This window comes from Athalia rosae, chromosome 2 (assembly GCF_917208135.1).
Source record: "Athalia rosae chromosome 2, iyAthRosa1.1, whole genome shotgun sequence".
NCBI classification, from domain to species: Eukaryota; Metazoa; Arthropoda; class Insecta; order Hymenoptera; family Athaliidae; genus Athalia; species Athalia rosae.
The window spans coordinates 23,573,873-23,590,344 of NC_064027.1; the positions used below are offsets into that span (position 1 = coordinate 23,573,873).

The following is a 16,472-nucleotide window of genomic DNA, read 5'->3' on the forward strand; positions in this document are numbered from 1 at the left end:
TGCGCGTATATTATCTATACAATTGTTATGTATCGAAGCGTTTCAAGTGTATGTACATGAAAGATATCAAAACCCGAAGAAGGTCATCTTCCGTATCTAACCACCATCGTCGGATTATGGCACATGCATGGCTATTAGACTGCGGAGACTTGGTTGCATCTCGAGTTTTATACCACGTACACACACGTACGCCCGGCGTATGACCTATACACGTATAAGCAATAAAGCGAAGTACGATCTAATACACATAGAAAACTCAGATATAAATTTATATTTTTCTTTTTTTTTTTTCATATATACGTACCGATACATAACTTATATACTCCGTATAAACACGTAATCATTTTTATTAGACAGGGAGGAGAATGTTTTGTCCTTGTGACGTCACATCCTGTCGCATTTTCTTGTACTATGAAGGTACGTCCTGTACATAAACGTAGCGTATACATATATACGCATATATACGTGTCGTATGTAATGCAACTTATGTACACGCATATCGCATCTGTGCGATACGGTGTGAATATATACGCAGGTCTTTTATCAGTATCCTAATTATCGTCGATTATTGCGTGTGATTGATAATTAGAAATCTATGTATCGGATATCGATGGCGATATAGGTGCTCGAAAGATACAGATTCAGTTAACGCTGAGAAGCGATTTGACAATGATTCGATTCGACGCGTATATTCGTTGAGGCGTATGTATGTACGTGCCTTCTGTATTTGATTGTGAGTTAGAGAACCGAACCCCTCCTTCTTACCCATCCGTTTGTGCACTTACACACATACATTTATCGGTGTACGTATAGCGAATACCGCATTTACCCACACAGTACCCATCCACGTTTTATTCGTTCCCTGCGTTAGACGGTTTACTCAGTTTGATCGGTTCCCATCATTTCAATACGTCCGTTAAATTTCAAACGATTTTCGACGTACGAGACGCTCTAAAATTATTTCACATATACCTGTCATATGTATATTGCCAATTACACGTAGATTTCAATTATCATCCAACAATTTCCACATCTCTCTGTCTCCTAATCTCTATCTTTATCGGATCGAAGGGATGGATCTTATCTCCATCATTGTTATTATTATATTTTGCACGTATAGATGTAGTTCAGAGAACGGAGGACATTTTTGATCTCGATATTTTTTTTCAACCTCTCCAGAGTCGAGTGACGTGTATACGTGTATTTAAATAGGTAGGTAACCCGATCTTTGATTGAAAATCAATGTGCCTACGTTATACCTGTATTCTACGTGCGTATAATATGCGGATTATCCCTTCATCCTGACTTTTCTAGCCATCAAAGCAACACGCAATTTCCAAGCGTTCCTATATTAGCAAAGCTCCCAAGGACTCTTCGTGCTCCTCCGCGCGTAGTCTGTGCAAGACACGCATAACTCCAGAACCGGATATCGCGCGATCATCGATCAGCAACGTCGCAATTTTTCTATTTTTTTTTTTTCTCGTTAATTCTCCTTTTTTTTACTCTCAATTTTCCAATCTTTTGACGGGATTCCCGCGCTGTAATGATCAAACGGAATTGCGACAAGTCGAATAATTTTTAGAACGAACTCCGAATTCCGTTATTTGGTTTTTCGGATCAGAATCAGTGGTGTACTTGTAATTTTGGAGATATGATGATTCGAAGAAAAATGAACTGAAAATTTTTGAATTCGGTATTATACTCGAAAACGCGTGAAAATAGAGATTTCTTTGATTGCGTTGAATTCTTTCTCCGATTCGAAATCCAACACAATCAATTTATGACAGAATTCTGAGCGGTCGTTGACAACGAATTTCCGGTTTTTGCGTGGAAGTCTTGCCGTGCACACGAACGCGTACGAATCTTCGAAAACAGATTTTGGAATTTATATTTAATTATATTGGTACACCGATCGCGTCCGCAGCTCCTATGTTATAACACGTGAATATAGTATACTCATTATACGTATTCTACATAGGGTCTTTTTTCTGCAGATCTATTCATGAGATTTCAACGGCCTTTTGATTCGGCCTGCATACATTATAGAGGCTTATATTATGTATTACTCGCTCTAGTCGCTATCGCCGTACATGGGTCGTTTTATGACAATTCGACGAACGTTTTATCACCTCCATTTTTTTTTTTTTTAATTTCGTTACAAATTTTTCAACCAATAGCATAAGTAGCGTCCCAAAAATCTACGTCAGATTTGCTTCGGTGCTTCGGGTCTTTCTTTACGAACGTCCTTGATTTCTTTGTTTTTTGGTTTTTCGTTGTTGCAGCAGTATACATTTTGTCCGACAATCTAGAAATTAATTGATAAAAAGGCTTGACACCTGTTGCGAGAATTATTTTGGGATCAATTTTACGATAGAGACCATCCTTTTACTTCACAAAAGTTTAATCAAAATTCACATCATCTCTTATGTAATTCTAAGTTGAGGAAGGTTTTCACAGATATTTGAAACAGTATGATTTTTGTTCATCTGGAATTTCAAAATTTTCAAATGCTCCGAAATTGTAAAATGATTCGGTGAAATTGTCGACGATACAACTTGGAAAGATTTCCCATACTAGAATTTCGTTATAATGATAATGTTTATAACGATGTACATATGTGTGTATAGGTACGTAGTACATAATATAACGATGATTACATCTTCAAACTGCTCCTACTTTTGCCTCCACAGATCGTCGCCATTTCCAGCTTCTTTACTCTTCTATTCTCCTTTAACAAGTTCCGAGTCTGAACGAACAACAGCTCGAACATTTTCGAAGACACAAGGTCCTCTGCACTATAGCGCATTGTCAATCGCCCATTTGCAATTAGTTGTACGTTATGCCATTCACGGAGTACTATTCCACTCGTATATACACCTAATTTTTTTTCATCTCACAATCAACATACGAGGGCGCTAAATGACACTTCGGTAATTTAATGCATGCGCGATTCTTCACCCCTTTTCGTCATCTAGTAGTTACATACGCGACAAATTCCATGCGAAATCGTGAGAAAAACGTGATGGCAGATTACACATAACTCTAGATTTCATATTCTGGCGGGCTGCACCCGAGCGCTCTCGATCTCCTTCGTATGTTTACCGCTCCGCGGCGTACCGCCTCACGCCCTGTGCTCGCGCCACGCTTAGCTTTCTCGCACCAAACGAAGTATCTAAAAAATATTAGGCAAATGCACTCTGAACGTAGTGCGGTAGCGAGCTCCGGTTCGCCGATAAAAGGGATACCTACATCCCTTTGATCGCTACCCAATTTTTACACGTGCGTCAGGCATTGTGACAGCCGGCACGTGCAGGAATTCAAACACAATTTATAGCTTTTTAATTGACGATGAGGTGTGAAAGCACTTGCTTTTCTGTTTAGCTTGCTCCCATTGTGAGCGGGTGTCAGACGAGCTGTCAACACCTGATAGAGATCTCGTTCACACCTCGTGAATTGACCCTTTGATCCACCTGATCGGCGGCATTCCTTTGCGGTATTACTGCGAATTGTTCGTAGTCGTAAACCGTTCGAGAAAGTAAATATGTAGAAGTTCAGTAGATACCTAAATGGCTCAGAGTACACTGAGCGAGTTCAATTCTGTCCCATTTCGCCATACCAAAGCATAGCCTGTCAGTCCAGAACCAGAGTCACCGAGTATACGAAATAAAAAAATTTAAATAAATTTTTTTTTCCATACATTGCGTTGTTATACATTATGAAAGGTGGTTACTGACAAATGATTGCAATCGGAGATGACAGTTTCGATCAAAAAATGCTTCCGGGTGTGGGTTCTGGTTTGGAAAAACTCCGTTTAAAAAAATTCTAGAATTCAATCGGAGACCAGTGAGTTGAAACGTCTTCGTTTTCACGTGGGATGCCTCATATATGAATATTCAAACATCGCGTTTCTTAATATCGTGCATCGTTGCAAGTGTACGAGTAAACGATAATTATATTCTAAAGGTGAAAAAAAAAAAATCACAAGCGGACATATGTATACGACCAAAATTGCAATCACCCATCGCATTATCATCGATGAGTCGTGCGGAGAGTTTTGTTCTCTCCGTTGAATTTGGTAAATTTCGTAAGCCTCGCAGACGGGGAGGCGGTCGAGACGCTAATTTTTCCTCCGTGATTTTTCTCATAGACAAAAAGAAGTAACGAATAAAATCAAAGAAAATAAAAAATACCCGTCATTTTTCTGATTAGAAAAGAAAATGGCCGTTGGTGCGTGTACCCCGGAAGCTCGCGTAGAAACACGCAGCTATAGCATCGCCTACCATTGCCCTAATTAAATGGGGCAACCACGTGTGAACTGTAAACACTGCACCGAACAGTGAACATAATGCACGGTTAATGTTGTGCATATATAGTTATACACCCATGCTAACGTACCGCATACGAATGCTTATATGAATGCACATATATCTAAAGTGTCATGAGCATGAAAAGCTGCTGAACGCGAGACGCGAATTCGGGTAGAATATTTCTATGGCAAAAAAAATCTCGTTAGACGTTCGGATCTCGCAAAATCAATTTCAAACGTATCGTTATGTGAAAAATGTCAAAATAATACAGATATAGTTATAGGTATATACGTATCTCTATAATTTTTATGTGACACAGTTTCGTGCTGATTTCAAATTTCCGAGGACAGGAAGTAGCAATTCCATTGAATTGCCTCGACCGACAATGAAACGTCCGATGACAAAGGCAAAACTAGCTAGTAGACTCCACCATACACGTACATATATATGTACGCCCACGTATGGTGGAGTATATATACATGCTACGCACATACACGATATATGTAACGTGTTTAAATACCCATTTTATTAATCATATATATGGATATATTTATAGGTAAATATATTCCGCGATGTATATAGGTATATACATATTCGTACGTTACCCGCTGAACCGTTCGTATACATCATAGAGACGCAATCCTGGGTGTACGAAAAAAAAAAAAAAAAAAAAAAAAATTATTACAGATGAAAAAGTGAAAAACATGTACAAGCATAAGTATTATGTACGTACCCAAAGGCCACTGTACGACGAGGCGTACGTCGCCTCTTTTATATGAATTTCAAGGCACACTCGTTGGTCACACATGCAGACTTATACGTATATAAATACACGTGTATATGACATATGCGTTCTCGCATTGAAATACGTATTTCAGTTATATCTAGGCAAGTAGAAGAAAAAAATGACAAAAAAAGACGTCACAAATTCTCTCCCTTTCCGCACATGTACCGTATACGTACCATTAAGACTCGTGTATCTGACGTATCGTATTCATAAGTTCGCGCATCTGTTCATCAGCTGTCTATAACCTCACTATTACAATCGTTCTTGGTTTCGATAAAATCATCATGATTATTTCTTAGCTCCTAATTCTTTTAAAGCTTCGTCTTTTTTTAATACCAATTTCAACTAATTTCGTGAATTCGATTAGACTGTCTAAAATCTTCAAGAATTAGAGAAGATGATTGATTACCTTTAATTTTTTATCATCAGTTTCGTAGCATTTCCAAAATTGTTCAATTTTTGTTCGATGGCATTGAAAAGAAAAAAAATAATCGGGAAATTATGAGAACAGGGTCGAATTGACGCGAAATGAACCTTATATAATTTCGATAAATGTATGGGTCATTTCGCGTCATAGCTCACATATGTTTTTTTTTGCCCAATACACAATCTTGTGTGAATGTATATTTTTGAAATTCGTATCAATAAAATAATGACGGGATTCTAAGAGCAAAATAGATAAAAAATAACTATAAAATAATTACAACTTTATACGTTTATATTCATATTTAAATGATAGAAAATTACTCGACGTACATCCGGTTCATCTGTATATATACATGTATATTAATAAAACAATTACATGCACATCCATATACATAAACGTGCATTTATCTGTTTGTTGAATAGTACAGGTGTTTCAAAATAGGTAGGTACCTATGTTGTATTGGAGGGAAAAAGGTACAAAAGTTATCGTACGTCGTCGTCGTCGATCTCATACACATAGATTCTGATGTACTGTAACTTACGTATATTTTTAGCTGTGTTCAATTGACGGTTAAATGGCATGTATGTACGTATTATACGTTGTACCTATATACGCGCACGCAACTTTTATCGTGCCCTTGACTTTGATCGGAACAATTAAACGTGAGCTAACCGAATATATTAGGAGTATATAAGGTATATATACATATATATATAAACACATGGATACCATGTCGTATACATACGATAAGATTCAAATTATTCATCCACGCGACTTCTACACCACACGTATATCTGATAATTTATATACGTATACGTACGGTCATGTATGTACACACATATGTATATCTAATGGTTAATTTATGTGGAATTCTTGATACTTTTCACATACAGACATGTCGAGTTAAATGATAAAGTTTCTTTTTTTTTTTCCATCTCGAATAAGATGCGAATGAATGAACCAATGAACGAATTAACGAATAAATAAATGAATCAAAATTCACTTTTCATATAGATAAGTAAATAGGTTTACATTGGTATACCTAATACATACTTACATACGTTATTATGCACACTTGAATTCTCACACCCACCCAACGTCGCGATCGGGCGTCAAGAGGAGTTTCCTTAGGCCTTAGGGTAACTCGATATTTATATTTACGAACGCTGCCGGTATGTATACACCATGTACAACATACATATGTGTCACGTATACATATTCACACATACTACATGCCCTATAGTATAATACTGCCTGCTGTGCACTGGCTTTTACTATACGTCGTAGGCGGAAAGGGGTGAGTGAAAAATTTGTGCTTAATATTCTTGTAACTTGAAACTCTGACCTACCCCTCTACCCCCTGCCAACACTAGGGAACGCTGTTGCGCGTATAGTTATTTTATATTTGAACTTTTTTTTTGCTGGGGATTGGGTGTTTTTTTGTTTTTCCTTCGGTTCTTTTTCTCTCATTTTTGGACTATGTTATTAGTCCAACGACGTCGTTCTACCGTGACACAAGGAAGCCAAAGAGTTCATGGCTAAAAATGTAGGTGTACGATACAAATATGAGAAAAGAACTACAGGAAGGACTTGACCAACAATTTTCGCATCGAGGAAATTTCCATTATTCCTCGAATATCAAGCGAATTCGAAAAACATGAAAATTACGTCGGTCGGGAATCTGTGCTCCGAAAATTTAATTATAATTTCGATGAAGATTTGAAAAACTAAATTTCTGGACGGAGCTTCTCGCTTTTTATGCTTTGCGAATATTGGCGATATCTTCAACTTTTTGAAGGTTTTAACTTCCTTGTCCCTAGCTCTGAAAATACGTTGCATCGGTGGGGTAATGATTGGATTCGATAATTGCGTTGGCACTTATCGCTTTCCAGTTTTCGAAAAAAGAATGATTTCAGTTACGAAAATTTGAGCGGTCAGTGTGGACCGAAGGTGCGTCCGGTTTAGCCGTTGATTATCGTTGACATTACGATGGGATGCGGATTTCGACATAATATGTGTATATTTATACGCATAAGTATAAATATTCGACGCGTGGAATCAACGAAAAATATCATCCATACATATACGAATGCTTATAACTAGCAATCGGAAGACTTTCGTTATACACTTTCTCCGAAAGCAATGAAATCCCCGTCAGTTATACGCTGTCAAGATAAGCAAGTATAGTCAATTCCCAAGAGGCGTGTTCACGAGTTATGAACCGTATACTACCAACGAAAAGCGAAGCGCGCGTGTGTATACGAATATACATATATAGGCCATTCTCTGCCAACTTGATCCTCGCCATTCTTTTTGTTCAATTTTTTTTGCCTTCTTCTTTCTTTCGATCTCTCAAAGTTTCTCAACCAATTGTGGTACCTCAAAAATACCTCGAAGATTTCTCGTTCCCATGAAATTTTCGATGAGCATTGTCCGACTGTGGAACAATTTAAATGACTCGAAATCGACGACTTTACGAAATTTCGAAAAAATTCTTTCAATTATTTCATCCGTTAATTTGATAATTTCCAAATATGAAGAAAGTTACGATGCAGGCGAATCGTGAATTTTTTTCAATGAACTTACGACGTTTCAAACGCATGTTCCGTTTGTTTTTTAAAAAAGGATCTGGTTGAAATAAAAATTGAAGTTTACCAGACGCTGCTGATATTCAGATCGACCGCCTGAGAACTTTTAAAATGGTGAGAAAAAAAATAACTTTTTCGCATACCGCACATACGCCAAGTAGATTTCGAATTACATAATCAATTTCGCGGTGGTTCATAAACCAATTGAATGATAATTAATTAGGCGGTACGAAAATAAAAATTTCGAAAATCCATCAACTGGAGCGAGAATGATTACGAGAAACGGAATTTTACAAAATTACACTTTCAATTCAGTTCCTTAATTTCGTTATCTTGCAAATATTTGTTTGACAGATTTGATTCCTTATAATTTTATTTATTTATTTTTTTTTTTGTTTTTCTCATGACCCGTAATAAGATCCGATCGATGCAGGCGAAAGTCTATATCGCTTCAGTCTTAATACCGAAGCCGGAATATTTCTTTCCTTGACTTTACTGAAAAGGCTAATAAATATCTCCATAGTTAATAGCATGTATAATTCTAACCGGAGTATAGTTTCTATACATATGAGTGTGTATTTTACACTCCTTCATTTTATTTATTTATTTATTTATTTTTTTTTGCATCCATTTACGTATATGATTATATACCTATATCATATACTCGATACCGTACCGTACCGTAGGCGGGAGGATGAAATCAAGACTCTCTACTGGTAGTCTGTCGACACCAATGATCAATAAGTCACCATAATGGTTAACCTTTTCGATGGGCGCAGCACCAGCACCACCAGTAACAACAACAGCTTCCTTCCACTTTTACATTATATCCATTATATTGAAAAATCAAACGAACGAATGAGAAGGATGTATACGATTGTACATTCTCATTCGCGAGATAAATCATATAGAAACCGCACGAAAAACTATGGAATGCGATGTGCACGGATCATTTGTTCGGATACTCGGACAAAATTGATCCTTTTTATTTCATTCGTGCGTACGTACGGATTTTTTTGTTTTTTTCATGTATGTATATTCATAGATAAACGGTTTATTAGGTTGCCCGTATGTAGTACACGACCGTCACGCGGGTCCCATTTTTAAACAGGTGCACTTCCGGTCACGTTTATCTGACGAGACAAAAAATCCAAGCGATCATCTGGGAGCTTTTTTTTTTTGTACGGGCGATGTATCGATCTCCCTGAGAATTGAATAAAAAATGGAGTATAAAAAAATACCGTGAAAAAATGGAAAGTGAAAAAATGACAACGTTTGCGTTGGATCGTTAGTTTCTAGGATCTTTAATCGAAGGTGACACCAAATTACCAAGAATTATCCGATGTTATCTGTTCGATACACATCGCTAGCATAAATGTGTACGTCTACATCTCGTGATTATGCTACTGTTGCCGCTGCTGCTGTTGCTGCAATAAATATTATAATACGTATATGGCACATGGCGATGTTATTTCATCGATCGAACTTGGAGATATATTATATGTATCTTATTAAAGTTAATGGTATACCTATATAACAGCTATTGCATGCGTGTAATCGTATTATTTCTCCCCGGGGATTGTTTCAATACTCCGATGAAAATTAGCGTGTAGAAAAAAGTTACAGAGTAAGTTATCAATAATGTGTATTACGTGCTTTGGAATTGATCGTGATTACACTTGATTTTTACATGTTCTTGAAGTTCGAAAAAAGTTCGCTGCCCGCAGGCCACCGATAGCGGTTGAAGTTTCAACAGTGTAGCGAAATATCGAAAACTGAATTTTTTGTTCGAGGTGTTTGAAAATTTCCTTTGCAGCCAAAAAAGAAACCGGAAATTCATTTTTACAACGTATCTTTCTTCTTTGCCGACTCGAAACTTTTGGAGACTTCCGAAGCAAACTCTAAAAATGAGCCCATTCCAAAAAGGAGAAACCGGTTCACAACATAAACTATCAGGATTTTCGACTTACGGAAAAAGAAGATTTTTTAACATTGGTTTGGATGAGCTCGAGATATCTAACCTCGTAAAACTATTTGGATTTTCTTTTGAAAGTTTCTTCTTTACGATTTATTTGATATTGTTAGGGGTTATCTGACATATAGCCCAAAGGGTTGAAGAAAAGAAAAATAAAATAGAACAAAATCAAGGTCGTAACAATTTCGTGAAATAATTTTTGTTAAACTTTGTGTGCATGCACAATACGATGCAGTTTATTGTTCGACGGTGAACGCATTAAAATTAAGTGTGATAATATCGTTAAGCTGAATCATGCTGCAGTGAGTGATTATATTGTAACTCGCGTCTGCAATATATTATATTATGATATTAATTTCTCGGGATTTGGATTCGCATCGAGGGAGACGACTTACCATGTAAGTGAACACGAGAACCCGTATCGCAGATTCTGGTTTTTGAAGAATAATGAAAGAAAAAAAAAACACGAAAATATGAAAATAAAATGATAGAATAATATTAACTCGCCCGAGGAAGCCTTAATTCCTGGGTATTTTGAGGGCGACCCGAAACGCGAGGTTCCTAAGAAGAGAACTGGGCCCCGAAATCGTCGACCATGGAAGGGGAAAGGTGGAGAGAGAGAGAGGGAGGGAGGGAGAAGCGAAAAAAAAGCGAAAACGAAATCGCGGAGTTAAAAATAAAGGAATTCGCGTAAATAAAGGAAAAGGAAAAAAGAAGGTATACAGAGTGTAGAAAGAGTAAAAAGGGGGAGTGCGCGAGGCTGGTTTCCGCGTTCGCGAAGACCGGCGTGCGGACCAGGAAGAGGGCGGTAAAAGCCTGGGAAGGGGATCGGAGGGAAGAGAGGAAAGGATTGGACCGGTTTCGGTGATTCAGATTCCACCGACGAGAAACCGGCAACTTTACTCCACGTATACCGCATATTCGTCGGTAGACACCTCCACCACTCCTTTCGCTACGCCGAGTCGCGGAGAGAGCCGTTCGCTTTTGACGCCATTTCTCCACTTTCGATTTTACCGGAGCCACGACGACTCGAGGAACTCTAATACTGACGCCGTTATCGTACCCCGCGATTCTGCGGTAGTTCTTGCTCTTTACGAAGGCAAAAATATACAAGTGTATAGGTATGTGCACGTTATCATTAAAAATTCGCATATACGAGAAACCTGTATTATCGCCATTATCATCGCTATACACTATAGGTATACGTACACCGATGTACAGGTATACCGGACGGGATATATTATGTACCCGTCGCGCGGTGTGTATAAGTGACACGGTACACACTCTCAAATACCGTACGAAGTAGGTCAAACCAACGAAAATCCGAGCACAGCCATTGCCAGGGACATTTTCCAATCCACCAGCGAAAGCGCATTCCCAAAACTTAAGGGTCCCTTTCCCCTAACATATTTCTCGTCCTACTCGTTGCACGTCAGCCATGGTACGCGCAAAAATATTTTTTATCCGCGGTACACTTTGCACGCACCCATCGGACCTCCATTTTTCTTTCCGTGTGAGAAAGAAATTTTCAGAGCAGCCACGATCGGTTGTTTAGTGTGTCAAAAAAATGGGACATGTTGCTATATATGGACGTTGAATTTTTTATTTTATTTCGTATTTTTGAAATCTTCCGCGTTGTCATTCACTGCTAAACTGACGCTGTCTGAGATAAAAGTTTAACTTTTTTTGGAAAAAAACATTTATAGTCAAATATAAATATCTCTCGACGATTCGACTGTTCTTTCGTTTAGCGAAATAAAAAAATTAGTCGGTAATTCCGCGAGTATTTCGGCTATCTTGACGATAGTCTTTCCCCTCGAGAACGCGGAAGCTTCCTCTGCACGATCATCGTCATCATCATCATCGTCGTCGTCGTCGTCGTCGTCGTCGTCGTCGTCGTAGGCACGGGCATCGGGATCGGCAAGAGCGGTAGCACATGGTTCGTCGTCTTGGTGGATGGTTGAAGTATGCCTTCCGCGACTGGAGCGCGGCGGGACGAATTTGCGTTCGCCGTGTATATCGCGTATAGTAAGTAAGTAAGTGAAGAGAGAGAGAGAGAAAGAGAGAATGAGTGACCAGGAGAGGGGCGGGCGTCCCGTACGCCGGTTTTAACAAACGCGGATGAGAACTCGCAGGTCTCCAACTGGCAGAGCACCGCAGTGTTAGACCGGTCGCCGTTCGCTTGAGACGCGCCTTAGCTCCAAGCCAGAGCCCGTTGTATTAAACCATCCCGACTGTCTGTCTCCCCCACTAAATACAACAACTCTCCTAACCGTCATCGCCGAACCACCGACGAGACATACCTACCTTCGTACTTCGTTTCATTCCCATCCTCGTTGCACTCCTCTGTACGCCCCCGCCGCTCGCGTAATACGCGCGAGGCCCGCAGTTTGACAGCTAATATCATTAACGTTGTCATTATTGTTATCGAAAGGCGAAGGTAGCGCGGTGACGATAACGCGACCACTTCTATTCCCATTTTGACTTTTGCTACGAATTTTTTGTATCGTTTTTTTTTTTTCTTTTTTTTTTTCTTTTACATGCAATTCACGTTTTGCGTTCTACCTACTTTTGCAGCCTGGAAAAGTTAATGGGAGTTACTTCGATTATTTGAACTTTTAGTTCGTTTTTTCATACACTGAAATGTATGCGTAGAGAATAAATTCGTTTCACAATTTTCATGCAGTTTTTTTTGAATCAACTGCACGCTAAATTTTATAAATCGACGACGTGATACGCGTTTAATGAGGAGAAGGGGGAAGCGACAAAATTCGCGGTGTACGAACGTTCATTAGAAAAAAAATAAATAAATAAATAAAGGAAATAAGAAGAGATAATTTGACAAAGGATATCTTGCAAAAATCGTTGTTCAGAATCCCCCTTCCCCCCGAACCTCCTCCGTACCGACACCCCCACGACGTTGAGAGACGGTGGTAAACGACCCTGCTCTCAGAGCTGAGAGGTCCAGTGAGTGATTTTGTTGATTAAATAAAAATTGAGAAGGAATCATTTAAATTTAATACGCCTATATTCCAAGTGGTTGAAAATATAATAAATAAATAAAAGAAGACGCGTCGAAAATCGTTGAATATCAACGTTATCGTGTAACGACGTCGTTCCGCACGAGATTATACTTAAAAGACAAACGAAATAGTACCGAGAGAAGTAGGTGAAAAACAATTTTTTCCGAAAAGCTTCTTCGCTGCGGTGAACTTTAAGTGAATTTTTTGTAAAAAAAATTAATTTTTCCGTTGTACTGTATTGATAAATTTTCAACGGGGTGTTTCGCGAGTTGTTGTCGTTTTGTTCTATTTTTTCGACATTTTTTTTTTCCAATAAAACATCAATGAAAGCGTGACACAAACTCACCCTTGCGAGCGAGAGAGTGACATTCTGTTTGGATGACCTGCTGTACTATGGAGTATCAACAGTTGGCTCCACCGCCCATTCCGGTGGTGATCCATCAAGTTCATCATTCTCAACAACATCCTCCCCCCGTAACTCAACATCCACACATCGTTGTCGCACCGGCACATCAACAACAGCAACAACAACAACAACAACAACAACAACAACAACAACAACCACCACCACCACCACCACCCTCTGCTAATTTACCTCCTACGTCACATGCACATCAAGTTCATACACCTCTGCCACCGATACACGATGACAGCACAAGCTCAAGGTGGACGCAATATCAACATCTTTGGCGACAACATCACGTTTACATGAACGGTACGACTATTTGATAAGTAATTCGTTTTTTTGTTTCATTTTATCTTTTACTACGGTTCAGGGAAGAATTCGATAATCGAAGATCCTCATGTCCTCTCAATTTTTAATATCGATAGATTTTTTATTTGTTTGATCCTATTGGATAATGCAACGAAAATTTCTGTTCAAATTATCAGCACTTCGGTGCTGAATTCGATTTTATTAATGAAACGAAAACGAGAGAATCCTCGAATGAATGGGGAGCTTTTTTATTTATTAATGACGTAAAATTTCTGAGTTTACGTCTGATTGAGAAAAATTTTTAGTGAGGGGTATCTGAATTTCATTGAGAGTAAAGATCACCAGGATTACAAACCGCTTGTTCTTTGTGAATTGCGAATTTCGGACGTGGAAGAACGGCGAAACGAAGGAGTAGTCAATGTATGAGAATCACCGTTAAAACGCGATGGAGGGGGAAGGGATGCAGCGAGAAAGTTTAATGAAAGGAGAGAACATGACGTTTCACGTTATACCTACTCAACGGTTTCAGAGACCAGCCAACAACCACTTGTTGATTGTCATCGAACCGAATGATGAATATACGTAAAATACGTACAACCTAACCTTTCTCACACCCCAATTATACTCGAAAAAAGATTTATTCTGGTTCTGTAAAATCTTATTGTCATTCAAAGGCATGTTCGATGATTTTTCTTCTCTGTATCTCGACTCTGATAAAATCCAATATCAATTCAGGGGCGTTTTTTGTTTCTTCATCACTGGATTCAATGTTCATGGATTGAGATCCATGAGCTCGACTTTTTTTTTTGCATAAAAAATGTTTTGTTATTTTTTTGTTGGCCCATTCTCAAAACTTCTGCTTTTTCGGACGCTATTTCGTCGATGAAATTTTCAACAATAAATAAACTCGGTGATGTGAATATTTCGTTCTATCTTTCGGAAGCTCGACTTTTCTTGAGGTTCTTTTAATTTCCGAATTGATCACTCTAAAAATGAGCTTCCGCAGCGGACTCGGTTCTCTTTTTTTGCCGCAGGGTGATCGCTGCTTTGCATGGTGGTGTGCAGTGTCGACGAACGATGTGATATCTATATTTATCTCGCTTCTAACAATAGAAAATACTGGTACAGTTTTAATCCCGAAGTATGACAATGGCAGGGTTGGGCATACGGACGCCTATCCCACAGTATCTCCAGTCAACCGAATTGTGCGGGTTGATTAGTGAATCTGGTCGGTCTATTCGCTGTATCCGCGATGATGGTACAAACCGGACATTGGTTTTATACATCTGCGCATTTGCATTGAAATCATTTATCCCGAAAAATGTGACTGTGCAAAAATCACGAATCTCTACACGCTGCACGTACCCTACCCTCCGATCTCCTAGAAGCGATTTGAAATCGTAACAAAACCATTTATCAGTCACCTACTCCACTGGCGCAGTTGCTAGGCTGATCTTCGGTGTACATATATGTATGTATTTATAACGCATAAAGCTGTCTTGTTCTACATAGTGCAGTCAATATGTAGATCGTAGACGTCATAGTCAAGTCCACAAGAATTGGGTCGAACGATGACACTAAATGTATCGTATATGTGTCCAATGTTGCACTGTACGATGCACAAACTGTACATATGCAATAACTTATTATATTCTTAAGGAACTCGGTGAAGTAGAAAAGCTGATTTACTTTTATTATGATATACACATTTTTTTTAAACTCTCTGTTTGATTGATCGCTACGCTTATCTTATGTGTAACGATTTTTTCAAAATGGCCATCGACAATCCTGCCCTGTAACGTGAAATCCGAGACAACGCTTTTTCTCGAAAAAAATAATTTGAATAAAATAAACGATCAACGCGATGGAAGCGGGGGGGTCGGAGGAACTTCGTGATCGTAGATATGAAGCAAGGTCGAAAAGATTTTGCATTTAGAATAAAAGATATAATACTCAGAGGTCGAGTCATGATCATTAGCGATTGGATTGCGATTTTAATGGATTCGAAAAGAATCCATCAGTCGACTTGCATTCGTATATATGTAATTATATGACGAAGTGAATTCGCGTCGCGGTTATTAGATGTTCTGAAAAAAGAAAGAATATATCCTACTAAAACTGAAATCTTATTTTTTTAAGGAATCGGGCGCAGGTAGCCGAGGTGTATAATTTTCTATCAAGTCCCTGGCCTGGTAACCAATCAGATTTTGACCTTCGCTAGGGACGTGCCCAATCGATTCATGGTCACTCCCCGTGTTATACGTACAGCTATACATTTTCTGTCAAACTGAAAAAGTGCTTCATTTTGTACACCAGAATTCCCCGCGTCCGATGCCCCGGTCGAATGATTTCCGCGCGTATAGAAATAAAATGTTGAATGTTCGAAGGTTGATCACCATAAGGGTTGAAATCTTCTTCGATGATTGCTTAAAAGAAACGTGGATCAAATCCAAGGTTTTTAGCTCATTGTCAGATCTGAAAATTCGGGGTTATTCGTCTGATTGAAAATGAGTCACTTGATATTTTGTTAGCGATTAAAACGTTAAGATTTGAAATTGAAATATGCGTGTATGAGCTATTTAATTTCATTCGTTTTACGAGGAGATGCAGCTGTTGCATATTCGATGCACATTTGATCGTTTTTCATATC

At 38.6% G+C, this 16,472-nt stretch overlaps 1 protein-coding gene across 23 annotated transcripts in view; it reads left to right on the forward strand.

Moving 5' to 3' along the window:
- The window catches only part of LOC105689422 (thyrotroph embryonic factor), a 79,382-nt gene that overhangs the window by 37,220 nt on the left and 25,690 nt on the right, over positions 1 to 16,472 (forward strand). Inside the window, exons 1-2 of one of the 23 annotated variants that reach the window (XM_020854341.2) lie at positions 12,172 to 12,524; positions 12,662 to 13,822. The exons of 19 other annotated variants lie outside the window; for them this stretch is intronic. In XM_020854341.2, coding sequence (XP_020710000.2) covers positions 13,486 to 13,822 — 337 coding nt within the window. In that variant the 5' untranslated portion in view covers positions 12,172 to 12,524; positions 12,662 to 13,485. Of the gene's footprint in view, positions 1 to 12,171; positions 13,823 to 16,472 lie in introns of those variants that run through there. 3 more of the 23 variants (XM_012406415.3, XM_012406418.3, XM_020854347.2) reach the window with 3 other exon arrangements.